The sequence below is a fragment of the Mytilus edulis genome, chromosome 3 (assembly GCF_963676685.1).
Source record: "Mytilus edulis chromosome 3, xbMytEdul2.2, whole genome shotgun sequence".
NCBI classification, from domain to species: domain Eukaryota; kingdom Metazoa; phylum Mollusca; class Bivalvia; order Mytilida; family Mytilidae; genus Mytilus; species Mytilus edulis.
The window spans coordinates 56,417,064-56,439,944 of NC_092346.1; the positions used below are offsets into that span (position 1 = coordinate 56,417,064).

At 32.1% G+C, this 22,881-nt stretch overlaps 2 protein-coding genes across 3 annotated transcripts in view; both read right to left on the bottom strand.

Annotated features, from left to right (window-relative positions):
• LOC139514377 (exportin-1-like) overlaps positions 1–22,881 on the bottom strand; it is a 667,034-nt gene that overhangs the window by 2,658 nt on the left and 641,495 nt on the right. The gene's annotated exons all lie outside the window — the stretch shown is intronic.
• LOC139514381 (serine/arginine-rich splicing factor 6-like) lies at positions 886–17,954 on the bottom strand. Of its 2 annotated transcripts, XM_071303539.1 has the most exons (10): positions 17,807–17,944; positions 13,449–13,583; positions 13,105–13,175; positions 8,712–8,834; positions 8,383–8,424; positions 6,971–7,006; positions 5,507–5,576; positions 2,633–2,706; positions 2,278–2,409; positions 886–1,442 (listed from the first exon to the last, which is right to left on the bottom strand). In XM_071303539.1, the coding sequence occupies exons 2-10, from the start codon at positions 13,569–13,571 to the stop codon at positions 1,247–1,249; spliced, it is 867 nt and encodes a 288-aa protein (XP_071159640.1). In that variant the 5' UTR covers positions 13,572–13,583; positions 17,807–17,944; the 3' UTR covers positions 886–1,246. The 2 variants fall into 2 exon arrangements, with proteins under 2 accessions (XP_071159640.1, XP_071159641.1); XM_071303540.1 differs by lacking the exon at positions 6,971–7,006 and having other exon boundaries at positions 17,807–17,954.

The following is a 22,881-nucleotide window of genomic DNA, read 5'->3' on the forward strand; positions in this document are numbered from 1 at the left end:
AGACAGCAAGGGGAAACTTGTCAGAACAAAAGTTTAATCCATCTGACAAATCTTCATATCCGTTTCTTTCATACACAATGTTTCACTATTCATCAAATCATTCACAATTTGTTAAGGATACCTTTCTTCTTGATAACTATAAATATGAATGTCAATTAAATTGAGTTAAAACTTGTGATGAATGCAGATCTATATATCCATTTCCAATGTATAGAGTACCATTTAACTAGAGAATAGTGATGGAAGTCACCATAAAGGGCTCATATCAAGTAAATATATAAATTTTGATGCAAATAGGATTATTCTTTTGACAAATAAAATAGCTTATAACCACAGAAGGCAGAAATTTATAAGTGACTATTTATTCATTACCAACCTCAAAAGGTTTTAAAATGAAAAGCAGAAACAATTGTCCATATGTAATTGCTGACATAGTTGAAATGTTCTAGACCATGACTTTCAATGTTTTCATCCTTGTACAAGACAAGGAAAGAGGAGGGGTGGTAAATTATTGGTACAAGATCCATCAACAAACTCCAAGGGTTTTAAACCAGAGCAGAAACAAGCTGTGATGGACAAAAACACATAAAAACTTGTTACTAGAGACCTTCCATCAATTAATTGGCAGGACCCAATTCATCAAAGAATGCATGTTTTACTCTTGTTATTTTGGATCCGTTAGAGCTTGCTGTTAATAGGTGTGAGCCAAGCCTAGTGTTGAAGGCTGTACTTTGACCTAAAATGCTTTACTTTTTACAAACTGAGACTAGGATGGAGAGTTGTCTCATTGGCTCTCCTACCACATCTTCTTATATCCATGAAAGGTTTTTCTTTCAAAGTAATGGATAGACAACAGGTGAATCATCTCTGTAATTGATACGCACCTTGTACAGTTTAAAATTCTATTTTATTTCCTCAGTATAATGAACATTTTCAATGATATTTATTTACACATGATCAATACAGCATTACAAAATATATAAGATATTTACAATGATATTTCCCTTATATCATTGCTTTAAAAAATTCAACATTAAAAGTAAAAAGGATGGTTTGTGATTTATCATGCTCCAAAAACTGTCTGAAAGTTTACATTATTACATCAACAAAAGCAGCATTCATCTAGCAAATGCTGTGTTATGCCATTTACTACTATTGACCCTTATGCACTAAATAATTCACAAGTGTTTATATATATTTAAATGGCAATGAAAACATCAAAATATGATCAAACAATTCCCAAATGTCAATCTTTATCTCCACGGTCTTCTGGAGATTTTGATCTGGACTTTGAAGCCTCTTTACGGTCTACACTTGGACTTCTGGATTTACTTCTACTACGACTTCTGCTTCTTGAACTTTTACTCCTGCTACGACTTCTACTTCCACTCCTGGACCTTCTTCCTCTTGACCTCGATCTGCTTCTACTTGGAGATCTTGACCTTAAATAAATTGAACATGTGGTTAACTCTTTACTCACAAACAACATTTAGAATTTGTAATACATCAAATTCAATATGATAAACAAGTGAATCAGTACACGTTGGGTATGATTGTCTTCAGTTATTTCAGACCTGAAAGGAGGTCATCATTTTCACTTGTGTATACTGTAAATACAGAAAATATTGGTTGTATTTGTTATTGCGATTTTTGAAGAAGCTTAAAATTGAGATTAACTATTGCGATTTCAGGAACATTCTGTAAACAGATATATGTATCAGATATCAAAATGAGAGTTCTTATTATACCAATATTCACCAAGTTGCATTATTCACATTAATTTCTGAATTTACAGTACTTAGTTCATAGAATATTTATAGAAATGTACTTCAACATATCTTTTGTAAAAAATTTAAAGGATAACAAGCATCACAAAAATTACAGTAGAGTATCTACCCTATGGATTTTTTATACCCACATTTTTTATTCAGCCCCGTTGAAGTCAGAATGTTGCTTCCATGGACTCAATGTAAAAATAAATCATAATTTTTTTTTAAATCCCTTACTTCCTACCCTTACTTTAAGGATGGATCTGGAACCACACATACTATTTTATTTTGGCCTACGCAATATTACAGGATACATATTTATTTAAAATTTATATTATGTTTTGCCAATATCATGTGAAATATCTTACAGTAGAGGATGAAACTTTTTGCATAATTTGTATTTAAAATGCAACTTATTAAAAATATGGTTAAAACACAAAACATATCAAACCATCTCATTAAATGTAATTACAAGTACTCAATTAAATTCAATATAAGTTGTACAAACCTCCTCCTACTGCTTCTACTACTACTTTTTGGTCTGTCTTCTATCAACTTGATTTTTCTACCATTGATTTCTGTATTGTCTAATTTATCCAAAGCTGTCTTCATATCCGAGTATGAGGAAAATTCAACAACTCTGCAAATGAATTGCATATCCATTAAACAATTCCTTAGAACACTTTTCAAATGGAATAGTTTTACATGAATATTTTCTTTTTATTTACTTTTAAAGAAGCAAGTTATGAAACAAAAAAATAGGTACTTTTGAAATAGATTTTTTTCTCTGCAAACATAAAAATTCATTGCAAGGTAATAGATTAATCAACAGTATGCATATAGTAATCATTGTAATGACTTACCCTTCATTTTTGTGCTGCTTGTGTGCATCAGCATATGTGACTTCTCCAGCCTGTCTCATATAGTCTTTTAAATCCTTATAAGAAAATTGTAAAACAAAGTTAAATATGTATTTAATAAATTTTATCTTTTCAATTTCCACATAACTTTGCATTATACCTACCTTCCTATATTTAATCCTCATTCTTGGAAAAAAATTCTGGTTTTATCAAGCTATCATTGTAAAGAAAAACTTACAAAAATCCTGGCTGCATTTTGGGGAATGGGAACAACAATACTGCTTGAAAACTTTTGGTGTTTTTATTTCAAAGCTCTTGTGTAAGGCCAAACTTAGGGAATCAAATAATGCTTGTGATTGTAAGGCACATTAAATAAACTGCTGAATGCAGGGCAAGTTTAAAGGCTTTTTTTTTAATGTTTAGAATCACTAGAGTATTCATAATAATAACAATAGACACCTATGTTTTTGTACTTTATGGAAACTTATCCTTGAAACTTTATAACTTGACATATTACACTTCTTTCAAATAGTTTCCAAATCTTGAATCTTTATATCCTTCAAACTAGAGCCTGTGTCGCTCACCTTGGTCTATTTGCATATTAAACAAAAGACACAGATTTATGGATTAATGACAAAATTGTGTTTTGGTAATGGTGATGTGTTTGTAGATCTTACTTTACTGAACATTCTTGCTACTTACAATTATCTCTATCTATAATGAACTTGGCCCATTAGTTACAGAGGAAAATATTTTGTTAAAATTTAAAAACAAGAATGTGTCCTCAGTACACGAATGCCCCACTCGCACTATCATTTTCCATGTTCAGTGGACCGTGAAATTGGGGTAAAAACTCTAATTTGGCATTAAAATTAAAAAGATCATATCATAGGGGACATGTGTACTAAGTTTGAAGTCGATTGGACTTAAACTTCATCAAAAACTACCTTGACCAAAAACTTTAACCTGAAGCGGGACAGACGGACGGACGGACGAACGAACGAACGGACGGACGCACAGACCAGAAAACATAATGCCCCTCTACTATCGTAGGTGGGGCATAAAAATTACAAAATTTATGAAAATTGTTAAAAATAAACTGTAAAGGGCAATAACTCCTTAAGGGGTCAACTGACCATTTTGCTCATGTTGATTTATTTGTAGATCTTACTTTGCTGAACAGTATTGCTGCTTACAGTTTATCTCTATCTATAATAATATTCAAGACAATAACCAAAAACACCAAAATTTTCTTTAAAATTACCAATTCAGGGGCAACAACCCAACAAACAGTTGTTCGATTCATCTGAAAATTTCAGGGCAGATAGATCTTGACTTAATAAACAATTTAACCCATTTGTTCTAAATGCTTTGGTTTCAGAGTTATAAGCCAAAATCTACGTTTTCCCCCTATGTCTCTTTTTAGCCATGGCAGCAATCTTGGTTGGTTGGCCGGGTCACCCACACACATTTTATAAACTAAATACCTCAATGATGATTGTGGACAAGTATGATTAAATTTGGCCCAGTAGTTTCAGAGAAGATTTTTGTAAAAGTTTACGATGACGGACGCCAAGTGATGAGAAAAGGTCACTTGGCCTTTTAGGCCGAGCTAAAATCATCAATGACATTCAAAACATTTGCCATAGGAAACATTTACGAAAACAATCAATTAATCATAACATCTTTAAACAACTGTAACCAAAAAGCCTTACAAACACATGCCTTTATACTTTTTGTATGTTTTGCATAACTTTTGCTATGATACTCTTATTCAAAATGTTTCAACATTTCAAATCTATATTGGTATAATTAACAAGTGCTTTGAAAGTTCAACAAAAAACATGACTGTTTTTATCTTTACTATTTCATTATACTCTTACTTCATACATAAAATAGATGTGTATCATTTAATAACAGAATTACCTCTACTGAATAGAAACTGACATCGCCTGAGAGCTTAATGAAACCTTGCTAGAGAGAGCATCAGGACTTCAAGTGTACTTCTGTTTATTTCATCATTACATAGCAGCAGTTTTCTACCCTTTTTCTGAACATAGGGAGATAGTAAGAACTATCCAATCTGGAAGTACGGATACCTTTAGCAACTGGCATTCACCATATTTTTTGTTTTCCAAAGATTGACCATGCTAGTCATGTAAAGCGTGACTTTCCCATCCTTGTAGGACCCTCTTTGTCTTCTGACAGATGAGCATCAAGCTAAACCCCCTCGTTGTACAGTCAACACTTCATAAGCAAGAACAAGAGTGAAACATATTGAAGTAGCCATTCCTTGTGGCACTTTTGGGGAGGAAGCTGTGATTAGACCCTTCGTCCTTCATCATGCTCCTGTCACCTCACCTTTGAGGGTGCTTATGAGAGAAGACAATACTATTTAGGTATAAAACATGAATATGTTAAATATCACAATCTGTTTATTCCTTTTAAATGTTGCAATATTGATTATATTAACACTTGTGCAAATGGTTTATGCATTGTAAAGAAAAGCATGGCACCAAAATTCAAGACATAAATTTCACAAGACTGATAAAACATTATCACCTTATAAAATTAGCAGCTGTTTTTAATATAAATTAAATATTTGAATATTTTTTGAGATAACCTAAAAAGGAATATAAAGATAGTGAAAAGTGTTCCATTTTGTGTTGAGCATTAAATAATTTATTAGCTTCTGTCAAGGTTCATTTTATATCTAAAAAGAGAAAAACAATTTCAATTTTTCTATTGATGACAAACGTCTAGTATCTTCAAAAGTTACCTTAAAGACTCTAAAATGTGTTGAGTAAATAAAACAAGAGCATTGATAACATAAATTAGGAAAGCCATAAAGATTTTGTTTACAGATATAACACATACCTGCCAGCTCACTCTTGATGAAAGGTTTTCGACAATTAACCTGTGCTCTGTTCTTGCAGGTGGTCCATACCTGTAACAGAATACATTATTATACTTCTTTGCTTAAAATATTAACTCTGGCATTATTTGGATACATCTTTTAGGATTTATAGATAGTGCACTTTCAAGTACTTTCCCTCTTTGGAATCACAGAAATTTTAACATTTACTTAATTCTACACCTGTGTATCATAGTTTTGTCTTTATTAATAATCTACATGCTTTAATGGATTCAGCAAGTTATATGTGAATGAAGGAGTCGGTTTTCATTTCTGATTTCACCATTTCAGAATCTTAATTATTATTGGTAAAATTCTTAGAGGTACACAAAAACTAATTGTAATGCTATTGCATTGTATTGGTTAATTATCAATTGATGTTGTAAATCTATCACATTTGCTTTGGAAAATATAACCAACCCACATCAAGCAAATCTATCAATAACACTCCCAACTTCAATGTTTTCAAATTGTCACATCTTCAAAGACAGCCTATCCTTAAATGTTCAAATCTTATTTCAGACACATTTTAAGCTCAAGTTATATCTCCTACAGCTAATTCTTGATTAAGAGCAACAAAAATTATTTATTCAGATAAAAGCTATGTGAAAAATTATACAACTATTTATGTAATATTTCGCATGTACTGCTCTTAAATTTTAATTACTTTGCATATTTTATCCAAGCATCCTTATTTAAATTTAGATTAAGATTTTCATTAAATAGAATAATCATTATCAGCCTATTCCAAAATTTCATGGACAAACACTTATAAAGTTAAAACTTTTTCTTTTCATTAATTCATCAGATTGCTATCATTTCTATAAAGAATCTCCTTCTGATGCTTTAACAATGGGGTTTACTTTTTCATGTTAATAGTATAAAGTGGCCTTCATCCAGGTTTAATGCATGTATAATAACTTTCATTTAATGTTTACTAAGAAACTATTAGGTTCTGTTTATCATATACATCTCACGCCTTAAATACTACTTCTACATGGGAACATCTAAATCATCATTTGAAACAACAAAGAATCATCTGAATCGTCATTTGCAACGATGGCTCATCTTAACCATCATTAGCAACATCAACAACGGAACATCTAATAAAATCTTCATGTTGCTTATCGAGTAATTCAACTAAGGAATCATCATTCTGTATCGTCAATTGAGATTAGTCTCATTAACCCACACAATGTTTTATTTTTTCATAACATCATGCTTCCCGGAGTAGATTCATCAGTAGTTCTGTGGATAAACTAGCCAACCCTGATGGATGGATAGATATATAAATCAAAACTTAACAGTGCTGAGAGGTCCAACCGTAATTAACAACAGAATTAACAAGAAATCAAGCCAAACAAAACTTGCATTATAAAATTTGAATATGAAGGCTGTTAATTTCTATGTAACAAATAATACTGTACCTTTCAGCACTATTGTTGTTCTGTCCAAAGCCCCTTCTATAATTATAATTCAAAAAAAGTAATTGTCAGATGATAAATTATTTTGCATTAAGAATTAATGTTAACTTCAATTGATCTTTGAAAATTTGATGTTTGAAGCTATGCACTTCTTGTTAACAATTTTACATTTTTGAATTATTGGTTTCCTGCATAGATTTGTTTATGCTGAAAAATCAGATTTTCACTAAAATATTTTAGTCTTTTATTCTACTATTGTCTCAGTATGGTTATGTTATGCAAAACTGAAGTATCACTTACTCTCTTGCTCTTAAAATTTCAAATAATTGTTATTTTGTGATCCAAAACCAATTCAACAGATATATTCAAACATATTTTTCCAATTATACTTCAAAACATAAATCTATATTGTAAAGGTCAATCTCAACAAGATGCAATTCATTTAAACAGAAACATTCTTTTTCACCAATAAACATGATAAAAGCCTGCTATTTTCATCTAAAAAATCCTTTAGAAGCTTTTGGCTTTACATTTTCATTTTATGGTATTAGTATAAACATTTGATAAAGCTGGTCAGATAAACTACCTTCCTTAAGTTTTTACCAAGAAACTGACAGATTCTTTTTATCTTGGACATCTGAAGCATCATTTAGTAACATCAACAGGGGAACATCTTAACATCATTGACCACATAAAAGTGGGAACATCTTTACTTTATTTGCAACATCAATAAAGGAACATCTTAATGTTCATGTTGTTACTTCAACTAAGGAATCATCATTTTAAAACACCAACATCAATTTGCATCTTCAACATCTTAACATCATTCTGCATCACCAATTAAGAACAGTTCTATATTTTTTTTTAATGCTACCATGGACATCAATATATACATTCCACAACTGCAACAAGTGTATTACGATATTTCTCCACTTCAGACAGTTCAATTTTACTATTTAAAGCGTGAGGCTTGGCGAGCTTTTTAAATAATTAAAATTTAACTGTTGAGAGTGGAGAAATATCGTAATACAGTTTCAGTGGTGGAATCTGTTCCTATTATTATTTTTTATCCTTTCTTTTCAAAGATTTGAGGAAAGTTGTGTACTTTTGATGTGACGTCATCAGACATGGTCGCCTTTTTTCATGACGTCACAATAAGAAAATTTAGAGTCACTATTAAATTTCAATCAATCATTTGCAGAGAACAGATTTTTCACTAGTGAGGAGAAATATGTTTCTTACACAGGTCAGGAAATGTGAAAAATAGCAAAAATATTAGAGAAATATTAATAAAACACTCAACAGTGCTGAGAAGTACAACAAAAGAAATGACAAGATATTAAACAGAAGGACTAATAACAAGGAATTTGCACATTATAGCCAATAAGTTCAATGTAAAATATATAATACTGTACCTGTCACCACCACTGTTCTGTCCAAAGCCGCCCCTTCTATAACTATAATTCAAAAGAAGACATTGTCAGATAATACCAAATTGTTCGCTTACACTTAAGATTAAAAGCATTTTTTTTTCCTTTCTATTCTTCAAAAATTTGTACTTTCATACTAAATTCTATTGGTTTCTATTTTTATGAAACATGGAATATCAGTCAAGATCTTACTGTAAACTTTAATAACTTCTTAATGTATAGGAAATCAAGACAAAGTAATGGCTGATGAAGTTTGTCTAATTATTAAATACAACAGATTTCTGATTGTCATGTAGAACTGAAGTTTGTCTTACTTGTCTCTTCCTCCTCTTCCTTGTCTACGCTGTGGAGGATAGTCCCTATACCCTCCTCTGTCTCTACCTCCATCGCGTCTATCATCACCTCGAGGAGCTCCACGAGCATGCTCAACGGTACATCTGAAACAATACAAATCTAATATACATTTGGACCTTACTTTGTCAACCATATAGGTTGCATTAAATTCCTAGAGTTTCTAGTTATCCCTTTCATGTGAATTGTTCCCATTTCACAAGGTGATATAAGCATGTTCTAAACTTAAAAATTCTGTTAAAATTTTATACAGTATATTGGGTTTTTTTCGCGACTTCAGGACAAAATAGGCATTTTAAATTTTCATTGTGCATAATTTTCGCTGAATGAGAAAATACACACGAAAATGTAACTGTATCGCATTGTTATAGATGAAAATAACACAACATTGATTGACCGAAAGGTAATCAATAACAGATATATATACCAGGTGCTCCGCAGGGCGCAGCTTTATACGACCGCAGAGGTCGAACCCTGAACAGTTGGGGCAAGTATGGACAAAACATTCAAGCGTGATACAGCTCTGAATTTGGATTGTGATCAAATTTTTGACATTACATGGGTTTTTTTACACAAAACAAATGTCAAGATTTTACAAATCAATTAAAGATTTCTTCTTATTTAAATCTAAAATTAAATAGTTGACACAGCATAGGTTTCTGACACAGAATGAATGTGGTCTAATGAACTAAAGTTTTTTTTTGCCTTTGAGCAATTCACTATGCTGTTGAATATTAATCCTCTCAAAAAAATGTTTGAAGAAATTTTCTTTTTATTTATGAAATCTGAAATGAGAAAAATTTACCCCCCCCCTTTTTTTCACATCCCCGTTTCCCTTTTTCCAAAACTGATATCAATTCAAATTTCTAATGGAGTTTGCAACAATAACTACTCTTTTAAATACATCATAAAATATTAAAATGTAAAATAAAGTGCTTGTTATCACTGAATGGTAAAGATTGGTTGGTAGTAAAAGTGAATATACATTGTTTATTGCAGGGCTCACGCTACCAGGCGACTTGGGCGAAGAAGTCGCCCTCCCGACCGTCACTTCGCTTTCCCCGACCCCCAAAAGCGAAAACAAGTCGCCCTGTTCTTGACGATAGTCGCTTTCAGTCGCTTCCGTCATCGGACATTTTCAATTTTTACCAAGTTGATGAAACATCAATTTTTTACTGATAATTAAAGAAATTCAGACATAAACTATTCATTATCTTTAGAAAAGAGGTTGAAGCATTGTCTTCGCAGTGTGTATCAGGTTATTTGATAAAAATACAACTTTTTATCACTTCGTGCATTTTCGCAAGTTCCGGTGCTTGTTCCTCGAAAACGTACATCAACCTAAATTTCGGCGGCAAAATAAGTTTGTTACTTCATTTAAACGTGATAAAAGTTGCCTCCAGTAAATGTTTAATCCATTTATTGCATTAAAACCGTCATGTTCCTTTCCAAATAACTTGTCAAACATCGTTTATTTTTGTAAATTTTCTTGCATTCGTCCGCCATTGACCGATTTCTAAACTACGGATCTGAACCGGACCAGCTATGACCGAAATCCGTACTTTTAAAATAATTACTACGGACGCACGGATGGAACAGCTGACAGAAGAATATTGATCCCAAAGGGGAAAATTATGCATCCCACACGCATTAAGAGACTTTTGGTTACATCTAATTGATTGGTGTATATAATTCCCTATATTTTTTATGAATGTTTCAAACTATTGATTAAAGTTGCTTAACTCTGAGACTATTATACTAATATCAATATATTATGGCCCAGCTTAATAACTTTTATATTTTTTTATGAGAAACACTGAATTTCATACACAAGATAATTTTTAATTAAATTGTAATTGATATAATTTCTTTACATTTTTTAAAATAAAATTATTTTTTTTAGTGCTAGATATTTAGTTGGTAGTTTCTCACAAGAACCTTAATAGTAAAACTTAAACAACTTTTAATTTCAAATGTTACTTTAATTGTAATTTTTTACTCATATGAATTGAACAACATAAAAAGAACATTATTTACATATGGCCCTTTATACTATTGTAAAATCCAAACATTGTAGCGCACCCGCGCGAATGAGCACTTCTCTTTCAAATCTCACCACTTCTCCCTATCAGTTTCAAAAAGAGAAGTCACTTCTCCCTATAATTCTGAAGTAGTGTGAGCCCTGTTATTGTATAAAACAATAAAAAAAACTTCATCAGCAACATTTTATATTGGCAAATTTCCAATGAAGTTATTTACATAAAGTTATTGGCAAATAAAAATAGAAAATGACATCATAGTCATGTCTGGCAAATTTCCAACATACATTATCTAAAACATTTTAGATAAGATAAGGAAAAAAAGCTTCATCAGCAACATTTTATATTGGCAAATTTCCAATGAAGTTATTTACATAAAGTTATTGGCAAATAAAAATAGAAAATGACATCATAGTCATGTCTGGCAAATTTCCAACATATATTATCAACTACTATTCTATACAAAGAAAGATAACTCCAATTGAAAATTAATTGCTATTGCACAATATTGTGCAATTAGATATTTCTTGCTATTGTGCAATACTGTGCAATTGAAAATTTCTTGCTATTGCACAATACTTGATATGGAATCCTGATTTGGACCAACTTGAAAACTGGGCCCATAATCAAAAATCAAAGTACATATTTAGATAAAGCATATCAAATAAGCCCAAGAATTTAATTTTTGTTAAAATCAAACTTAGTTTAATTTTGGACCCTTTGGACCTTAATGTAGACCAATTTGAAAACTGGACCAAAAATTAAGAATCTACATACACAGTTAGATTTGGCATATCAAAGAACCCATTTATTCAATTTTTGAAGAAATCAAACAAAGTTTAATTTTGGATCCCCATTTGGACCAACTTGAAAACTAGGCCAATAATTAAAAATCTAAGTACATTTTTAAATTCAGCATATCAAAGAACCCCAAGGATTCAATTTTTGTTAAAATCAAACTAAGTTTAATTTTGGACCCTTTGGACCTTAATGTAGACCAATTCGAAAACGGGACCAAAAATTAAGAATCTACATACATAGTTAGATTCGGCATATCAAAGAACCCCAATTATTCAATTTTTGATGAAATCACACAAAGTTCAATTTTGGACCCTTTGGGCCCCTTATTCCTAAACTGTTAGGACCAAAACTCCCAAAATCAAACCCAACCTTCCTTTTATGGTCATAAACCTTGTGTTTAAATTTCATAGATTTCTATTTACTTATACTAAAGTTATGGTGCAAAAACCAAAAATAATGCTTAATAGGGCCCCTTTTTGGTCCCTAATTCATAAACTGTTGTGACCTCAACTCCAAAAATCAATCCCAACCTTCCTTTTGTGGTCATAAACCTTGTGCTAAAATTTCATTGATTTCTATTTACTTATACTAAAGTTATTGTGCGAAAACCAAGAATAATGCTTATTTGGGCCCTTTTTTGGCCCTTTATTCCTAAACTGTTGGAACCAAAACCCCCAAAATCAATCCCAACCGTTCTTTTGTGGTCATAAACCTTGTGTTAAAATTTCATAGATTTCCATTCACTTAAACTAAAGTTATAGTGCGAAAACCAAGAAAATGCTTATTTGGGCCCTTTTTGGCCCCGAATTCCTAAAATGTTGGGACCAAAACTCCCAAAATCAATACCAACCTTCCTTTTGTGGTCATAAACCTTGTGTTAAAATTTCATAGATTTCCATTCACTTTTACTAAAGTTAGAGTGCGAAAACTAAAAGTATTCGGACGCCAGACTTCGACGACGCCGACGCCATAGCTATATACGACGAAAATTTTTTCAAATTTTGCGGTCGTAAAACTAGTAACCCAGATATACAAATATCCTTGTAAAAGTGATTATTTTTATTATATTTTAATTGAAAACAGAGATTATTATTAAGATTGCTAATTCTTGTGATCTGTTGAAACAAAAGAAAGACTATAATTAACAGTCATGACAGTATAATATATTTAAAAGTTTCAAATTTTGATAAATCTAGGAAAATGTATTTTCTGCTATATTCTTCTTATCTAACACTTTCAATACTGCTAAAGGTTACATTTTTTTTTTTAAAGAATATAAGATTGATTCCAACAAAAGGTTCACATAAGTTCTGCTTTAAAGCTCATTGATAGTTTTCGATATTATGAAAAGTATATTTAAATCAATTAAATAAGTTATAATTTTAATTTGTTTTTATTTGAACTGAAAACTAAAATTACCAATTAAAAACATTGAATGTTATAAACCTCCTTTACTCAAGGTAAAAAAAATGTTAGAACTGACTATTATGAATTTATAAATTGAGCATCTTTATACCTTTCTCCACACAAATCTTTCCCATTTAATTCATAAATAGCATCATCTGCATCCTTGTAGTCTTCAAATTCCTGGAAATAATATATGGCATCATTAGCCCTGGAATTTCATGTATGCAAATTTATAATATTTCTTTATTCTATGGTAATTTGACAAAATAGTTTAATATGTCTGGTCTCAGGCTAACAACTTTTCTCTGTTTGTGTGCCATTAATATTTCATGGGTTCACTGGCATTTAGACAACTCTCCATCCAAGTCACAATTTATAAAAGTAAACCATTATAGGTCAAGGTCAAGAGCCTTGGCATAGATGTTACATGTGTATACTGTAAGTACAACTTACAACAAAACCATAACCATTTTTCAACATGACATCTCTTATTTTTCCATAGCCTTTAAAAAATCTTTCAACATCTTTTTCTCTTGCATGATGTGAGAGTCTCCCAAGATATACTCTGGTTCCCATTTTGAATTAAGTCTGAAAAAGAACAAGATATTTTAGACTTGAAATGGCACATATTCATAAAAAATTATGAAACTTTTCAGTCTGCATCATAAGCCACTAGCATGACTAGACTGATGCACCTGAGTCAGGGATCTCCATGGATGAAAATTGAACGATGGAGAAACTTTCACCATTACAAACCGTGTCTACGCTGTACAGTGTAGCGCGATCGGAAGTATTTTATCCCTCCATACAAGGAATGGTGAACATGCTAAATCATTGCTTATTTAAATAATATTTATGAGAATTTTCATTATAGAATTAGAAGTATCAATATTTTCATTTATTGCCGTTTTTAACCATTCAAATGCCAAGTCTTCATGGTCCCCCCTTAGTCGAGAATGACCAAAAGCTGTCATGAAGGTCCCCATGTAGATTTCTTGTATTTTTGGTAATTGTTATGGGGGTTAAAAATCATATGATGTGGAGCTTATGTTTCATGGACACTCTCAAATTCAGAACCCATTACCGGTATGGCTGATTTGCAGCAACAACAAAACGATTCGTACGGGTTATGTAAAAGGTTAAAGTGATTTGTAAAGCAAACATTGACAAATGAAAAGGTTTTTAATGACTTTATTTGGCAAATTGATGCTGTGCAACATGCAACTTTCGAGTCGGAGTGAATAGAAACCGGAAACGCGGATGTATCAATTTGATTGTAATATACGAAATGAATTCGGAATTGCGATACGATATTTCTTTACAGGAAATATTTAAGTTTTTACTTTTAAACTTTGAAAGTAATTCTACATTATCGTTACAGCAGTACTCGAGTTATTTGCAATGAAATAATATTTACTGTTTTGAGTCTTATTTTGTACTTCTTAAAAAAGGGGGATGCTGATTGCGTAAGTCAAAATAAAGCACATGTTTGACTTGTTAAACTGTTTTCTTTGTAACTGGATTATTAATTTATTTATTTAATCTAAATTATCATAATCATTTGCTGAAACTTAGTTGATTAATTCGACAAATGAATCGTCTATCCTCAGATAGTATTCTCCTGTCTGGTTTGTTGATCTACCTGTAAAGCTCAGGTACAAGGGATTAGCAATCTTAATCCGGATATCCCTCAGGCGTTAGAACTGTATTGGATTATAACATAAAAAGCCTAAGGGTTATGCAATTACATGTAATTGATAAAAAAAAGGCGTCGGGCTGCAAGAAAACGATGAAGTTTTGAACGATGGCGGAAGACAATTTAACGATGGCGCAAGACAATTTAACGATGGCGCAAGACAATTTAATGATGGCGCAAGTCATTTGACGATGGCGCATTATCATTTGAACGATGGCGGGGCGCCATCGTTGCGCCATCGTTAAACAGGCCATGGAGATCCCTGCTGAGTAGTAAAATTTTAGTTGGTCAGCCACTATTTACCAATGTTTGTTTATACACAAAACATTTCTTCCCATTATCTTATGAATACATGCGAGTTAAGATTAAAAAATTAAGTAAATAAATGGCAATGTGTCCATTGGACACAGATGATGTCCCCACTTACATAAAACATAATAAAGGAACATAAATCAAGAACAGTATAAGTGACGCTACCTTATTTGTACCTGATTGGAGTTTTGTGGTAATAACAATTGTGTATAATTTTCAGAACATTTGGTTAGGACAAAATCAAGTTAGATAACAGAAACAAACAAGAATGTGTCCTCAGTACACGAATGCCCCACTCGCACTTTCTTTCTATGTTCAGTGGACCGTGACATTGGGATAAAAACTCTAATTTGGCATTAAAATTAGAAAGATCATATCATAGGGAACATGTGTACTAAGTTTGAAGTTGATTGGACTTCAACTTCATCAAAAACTACCTTGACCAAAAACTTTAACCTGAAGCGGGACAGACGGACGAACGGACGGACGGACGAACTGACCAGCAAACATAATGCCCCTCTACTATCGTAGGTGGGGCATAAAAAGTTCAGCATTTTTTCATTTGTAAAGGACATAACTGTAGAAGTTAGAACGGTTAATATGACACCACCAATTTCAAACTTGATATGTATTTTGTGGTTAAAAACATTGTGTTTGAGATTCATAACAATTGGTTGAGGCAAAGGAAGAGAACAGAAATGAAAAATTCAGCATTTTTTTCATTTGTAAAGGGGCTTCAACTCTAGAACGGCTAAAGAGCTGTCACCCAAATTCATACTTGATCTGTGTTTAGTGGTAATAAGCCAGGGGCAAATACAGGATTAGACGTTAGGGGGGGGGGGGGGGCGGCGCAGAATAAAATTTCGCTGAGCAAAGCGAGGCAAAAATTTGTTCGAGGTTAAAATAATCAAAGTTATTGAAATATTCTTCTAGAGTGAGTGAAATGTAGATAGATATCTTGCCAAGCGAAGTGTGGCGAGAAACATTGTGGTAAAATAAGCGAGAAATTAAAGTTTCAATCTAAAACCGCATAATTTTAATGACAATCTACATTAACCATAATGTGAAGAGTTGACAGATAGACAGACGCTAAGTGAGACGAAGCAAATGACGATTTTTCATCTGACCAATATAAGATTTTGAAAACGAAAATTATTACTGGTACAATTTATTTGTCAATTCATAATACGTGTTTTTATTTTTGTTCTATTTTCGGAGGTCTTGCTAGACTTTTCAATTCTGTAAAAAAAAAATTGGCCGCTAACCACTAAAATCAAAATAAGATCCTTAAAAAATTGTGATTATTTTCTTGGGATCCCATGTAATACTGTAGTACCTACTGTTTGGTCCTTGACCGTTTATGCATGCTTCGGCAAAATTAATATGTTGCAAGTGAGAACCATATATTGTCAGAGAGATATTAAATATTGAGTCAAATTAACAAACTAACCTCTCGCTTGAACTGAACCATAATCTTTATCTTTCCTTAAGAAAGAATCTAACTTAGACTGCTTTCTTTGTCCTGCCATGATGAAATAACCCAAATAGCGGGTAGGGCACTTCCACCTTCTTCGTGGGAAAGTGATGTAGGGATGTTTTTGAACTTCGATTATCAAAGAAATTGTTTATTAAAACTGCAACTACAATGTCACAATTGTTTTATTCTAACTGCCGATAGCCTATGATATTTGTCATCAAACGCAGTACCGCGTTTGACACCTTCCTTTGAAGTGTAACATGTTTATAGAACTTAAATAAACAATAGGTCAGTTGATTAGTAATCACGTTAAATAATTCTGTTAAATTACTGTTTTATATAGTAATACTTGTTTGAATGTTAAAACAGATTGAATGCGACGACATTAGGCTAGCTTTCGTCGTCTCTTCGGATACTTGTTACGTGCGGACAACCAATGCTTTGCAAATTTTAGGGGGGAGCACGCCCGCCACGCCCCCGCCTAAATCCGCCCCTGTAAGCATTGTGTATATTGTATAAGTTTTGTATCATTAGATTAGGTAAACTTAAGTTAGAGAACGGAAACCAACTATGGGATGTATGGATGGACAAGGGTAACTGAATACCCCTCTGCCACATCAGAGGCATACAAATAAGATATCTGCAGACACTGTTCAGAGAAATCACACATATTTTTGGGGACTGTTATGACAAAGACTCAAATTTTCTTTAAATTCCTCAAACTGAAGAGTAAAAAAATTATCTACATTGTTGTAGATACCAAAATCCATAAAATTTGAATTCATGGACAAGAATTTCCATGTAACAAAAATGCAACATTGAAAAATTAAATTTTATTGAATTCAGTTTGTACATTAAATATATACACTTCAGTGAGGAAAATTTGTTTTCCTTAATTGGGTTATTCTAATATCGACTGGGTCTCAAAAACTTTTAATTTCTTAAATATAGGGGCGAAATGGAAATAGGGCGAAACGACCCACTCCTTTAACGGTTGAAAAAATTTAGGTCGATTAAAATATGTAGAAGAGAATCTCCGTAAGGGTCACTTTTACTTGAAAATTTAGTTGAAGGAGAATGAAAGCAAAAACAGAAACATTAAAATAGATATAAAAGCATGAAAGAAAATGTTTTATCGATATTTTTACTTGCGCATTTGTTCACCCAACTTCGACATGGTTTGATAAACAAAAACAATTCAAATAATGTGAATAATAATAGTAGCTTGTTAATAACTATCTTAGCAATTGCTGCTCGTGTAGAAATAAATGCTTTAATCATGCTATAACACATTATTAAACTTATAAAATGATTAGGGAAGCTTACGTCTCCAAATATCTTTACAGCATTTTCCAAAATCAGTATCGTAAAAGAGCTTTAACTTTATAAAATGCTTTCAAATGATCGTTGTTTAAAGAGTTTTTGAGACTTGGATATCAAGGATAGTGCGTGGCCATAAGTATCCGTCACGTGTGCTTTTCCAACTTCCGAAGCAAGGTTGTCGGCTCTCCGGACATTCCCGAAGTCCTGCGTTCAACACCCTTGCCGAATTTATGAGCTTCGGTCCTTGCTTGGAAGTTGGTGCTTTTCAGAACAGAACTGCGAACTCGCTTTTTCTTTCGTATTGATTACTAGCTTTTTTGTCAAAAATATTTGTGTGGTTATTCCTGGCCAAATTTTGTTAACTTGGTACCAATAGAATCGTAATTTTAAAATGCTTTTGTGTATTTAGTTATTTTTGTGTTATAGACCATTTCTATTTCCAATCGGAACTACTCGGCCTTTCTGGTTGCACGAAGAAATAATATACAGCATAGCGAGAATGGCCGAGTAGATACGATTGTTTCTATTTCGTGCCACGACCCGAAAAAATCAATTCACGTGATTTTCGTTCGACCCAACATTGACAGAAACAAGTGCCTGTGGCAGAAAAACGATAATTTTATCCCCATAGCCGGAAAAAAAACACCTTGATGTCTTGGAATTGTTCAGGAGTGCCAATACAGCAATACAGTTGCCATAAGCATTGGGGATATTTTTTCAGTGTGACTTGAAACGGTTTAATTAACTGGCCCCAAATGTAACGGTTTAATTAACTGGCTAGGATGAAAAATTTGGTTCTGCATTATTTTTTAGTTGTAAGTAATCTCTGTCCTGCCTTTTTGATTTTTTCACTCTTTTCGGTCCTGCCTTTTTATTTTTCACTCTTCGGTCCTGTCTTTTTTTTCTTAGTTTATCCTGACTTCTTTTTACATCAATTGTCACATTGCCTTTTTTTTTTTGCCAAGTTGCTCATCCTGCCTTTTTTTAACTAAAACTCCTGTCCTATCTTTTTTCAAATTTCATCCCGTAATCGATCTCTCCTACTTGCGAATTTCGATCAAAGGATATATCGTATTATATATTTGTTAATTTTCTGAATTCTTCTTACTTTCCTTTTGTTTAAAGCAATTCATAACCAGCTGAGATTCGATATGTGCTTTGAATTTCAGCCGAGCCTGCGACATTTATGTCTCGAAAGCAAGAAATAGCGATCCTAGATTTCGTCGAAGGTGTCAACATTTAGGTTCAGTATGGTTAAAGTTTTTTTTTTATTATGTCAAACCTTCATGAAATTTTACGAAAGTTGGACAGAAGCTTTTTATTCTCAAAAGAGTATCCAGAACATAATGATGAATTTATATATTTAATTTCCCGTATGTTTTAGTGCTATAAAATATGACCTCGGAGGCATTATTTACTATTTCTATTTACATGTTTCTGATATATTTTTTTACTATCAATGTGCCACCCGAAAAAAAAAAAAAAAAATATCAGTATAAAAACGTTAAAAATTTAATAAGAATGCTAAGTCATATGTTATAGGACTACCGTGTTTTACTGATATAAGAAATTTCAAGATACAGTCCGTGGTTAAAGTTTGTTACACTCAATTACTTTGTCAAACCTTTATCGAATTTTATGAAACTTTGGCAGAAGCTTTTTTGTGATAAATGTATGAAGCAAATTTTTAAAAGTATACTTTTTTTTCAATTGACATACGGACTTATCTTTTAGCAATTAACAGACGGTCTGTGATTTTAATTTTTTTAAACCTGACAAATTTTTCAGATATTGTCATATTCCATCTCAAGAAAAAAAAAATCTTCAGAAAATGTTTGATTATTCAAACTTCAATAATGGACTGATGAATATCAATTTTCGCGGGAAGGGGTAATCCCAGGCGAGAACCACGGTTCCACGGAACCCTTTACGAATTTTCATAATGCACCTAAACATCTATGCAAATTAATCAATTCATATCCATTAACGACATTTGCACAAAAGGGGTTTTGTTCGAGTTACTTCTTTGACCCACGGTTCCCTTTAAATATTTTTAAGTAACTGGTTTGGATATTTTCTCTAACACAAATGACCATTAGATTCCAAATCAAAACAATGTATAAATTAAACATAAAAGATTAAAAAAAATGGTCTCTAAAGTTTCGATTGTGGCCCTCGAACCCCTCGCCGAGGTTAGGGCGTACACCTAAAAATAGCCTAGCTACGCCACTAATTATTTCATGAAGAAGAAAAATCACGTTTTACACATATAGTCTTCTAAAAAATCAAAAAGCAATTGTCCCGAGCGCTTCAGTGTTGTATGTATGCCAAGACAGCAGTTTGAAAGGAAATACGGTCTTTTTAACCGAAGAAGAGAACAATAATATTTTGGAATGTGCTAATTTATGTGAACTGATTCATCATTTGAAATTTATATTGTGTCACCGCTTCATAATGTGTCACGGCATAGGATGAGAGCACTACATAGAACTTTCTCGATATTAATTCAATAGTGTCCAAAGCATTTAATATCTATTACATTGAAGATTTTTATTATTATTATTTTATTTCTCCAATTGATATTAAAAGAAGTGATTTAGAAATGTATGATTCCTTTTTTTCGTGTTAGGTAAATCTTGCATTATACAGTTTTGTATTTTGTTTGTGATATTTTAGAGAAGTGCAAAAAAATAGGAAATTTTACAGGGGAGAAAATCACATGACACTAAAGTACATCTTTACTTATCACTAAAATTGTATTCTAAGGAAAAGAAAATCATTTCGTTGAGAATAAAGAATGCGCCAAATAAACATTTAGATAAGATACCGAAAAAAAAATAACGAGCAAAACAAATACAGAACAAAGTAAAACATGAAATATAAAATTGAGAATGGAAATTGGTAATGCAGTCCGGAATGCGGTTCGATAAAATTGCTCCCCTTGTTTATTTCGCTCTCCTGTCAAATCATGTAATTTCCCTACCTCCAATGGTAGACGCTACAACGATGGGTGTCGTCAAGAAAGGTACGATTAAAGGAATCAGCTAGGAATTAGACTATCACCATTGGTATAGGTGAGTTGTTTAATAGTTGTTGCTTTGGGATAAATGCATGTTTTGGATTTATTCATAATCAGGAATAGCTGGAAAGGAAAGAAACGTGTTGCTACGTGAACCCGGAAAGGCCGGGACGAATTAAAAAAAAAAATCTAGAGACAATCGTTCTGAGTGTACCACCTACACATTCAAACGTGTACACAAGCACAGTATTCCCTATCTATGTAATGTGTTTTCATAATCATGTGATATAGGGCAAAAAAAGGTAGCAGCTTTTTGTATCTTGTTGTTAAGCATTTCCAGGGGAGATAATGTTATTTTTCACGGTGTGTTCGATAGGTTTGTTACATTGTAACATTATATAATACACACTCATAAAGTGGATTAAAATAGCCTCCCACACTCAATTAACTGAATTTCAATTATTCTATTTACCGTAGTGCTATTACATAAGACTTCGGAGGTTCATATCACTTATATTCAACGTTTTTATATCGTATTTTTTTTTACTATTGATGTTGAGCGGTTCAAAGTAATAAAAAAAAAATCCGATAAAACCGTTGAATGTAAATGATATGAATCTCAGAAGTCTTATATATTGTCCTCTAATATAAGACCGGAGGTTCATATCATTTACATTCAACATTTTTTTATCGAACTTTTGTTTACTATCAATGTTGAACGGTTCAACGGTTCGACATTGGTAGTTAAAAAAAAATCCGATAAAAAATAACGGTTCAACATTGATATAAAAAAAAATCCGATAAACATGTTGAATGTAAATGAAATGAAACTCTGAAGCCTTACATTATAGGACTATCGTTTATTAGTTCTTTATCCTAACTAAATGTTTTTTGTGGTGTACATTACAAAAAAAGGGGGGGGGGGGGTGTTCAAAAACACCAAAATACCTTAACAATCCTACAATATCTGTTTACAGAATGAGAGAGATATTTCGTATTCTAAAACTAATTTTTCTCACATATTTGTTAGATATGTTGAAAATACAGACAAAATTAATGTTTAGTACGTATATCCATCCCCTCTTTTTCAATTCATTAGTTGAAGATACAGCTCTGAAGAATATGCAATAACCTACATTATTCTAACATGTGAAGACCAATGAAAACATTTGATATGATTTGAAAACAAGGCCAATTAAGTAGGAACTTTGGGTTTCGTAGACATAAATTATAATTCAACATTTTCGATTAATATTTTAAATTTTCTTTATTTCATATTCTAGTATATTTAATGAGGGGGGGGCAAGGGGGTCCCAATAACAGCAAAACAGCAAATTGATTTGGCTTATAACAGATAACAAGGAATTAAAATGGACAAAAACAGATAACAGTAAATTAAATATAAAAATAAGTCGGGTCCTTGACAAATCCAGTATTTCCTATTACGGGTATAATCCTTTGTAATGAATTCCATTTTCTATAAACATGGTTTTTAGAATTATGTATCTAGATATGTATTTGGATATGTATTTGGTATATTCTTGTCCATCCGTCGTCAACATGTCGGACATTAACTCAAACACTCTTTAACCAATTTACATAAAACTTTGGGAAATTGTTTATATCTATTGACGTGAGCTCACTATCGTGTTTTATAAATGTTAGATTTTAAGTTTCTGGGTAATTGGGTTTTATTCAATAAAAATGGTGGGTTTTTTTCTTCAGTTTTCTGATAATATCTCAAAAATCCTTTCACAAATTTGCAAGGAATTTTGGTGAATTGTTTATATCTATTTACATGAGCTCCCTTTCAATTTTTATAAATTTTAGATTTTATATTTCCGAGTTAAGGGGTTTTATTAATTAAAAGGGGGGATTTTCTAGTTTTTGGACATTAGCAGAAAAACGATTTCAGCAGTTCTCATGAAACTTTGCTGGATTGTTTATATCTATTGTTGTAAGCGCCCTTTCGATTTTTATTAATTTCCGATTTTATGTTATTCAATTGAGGGGTTTATTCATTAAAAAAGATGGTATTTTCCAGTTTTCGGACAATAAC

Bases quoted from the DNA above. Each gene is read 5' to 3' on its own strand.
- LOC139514381 (XM_071303539.1), bottom strand. From the start codon at position 13,571: ATGGGAACCAGAGTATATCTTGGGAGACTCTCACATCATGCAAGAGAA. The intron at 8,425-8,711 runs GTAAGACAAACT...TTTGAATTATAG, and splicing joins GGAAGAGGAGGAAGAGACAA to TTATAGAAGGGGCGGCTTTG. The intron at 2,410-2,632 runs GTAAGTCATTAC...ATTCATTTGCAG, and splicing joins AAGCAGCACAAAAATGAAGG to AGTTGTTGAATTTTCCTCAT.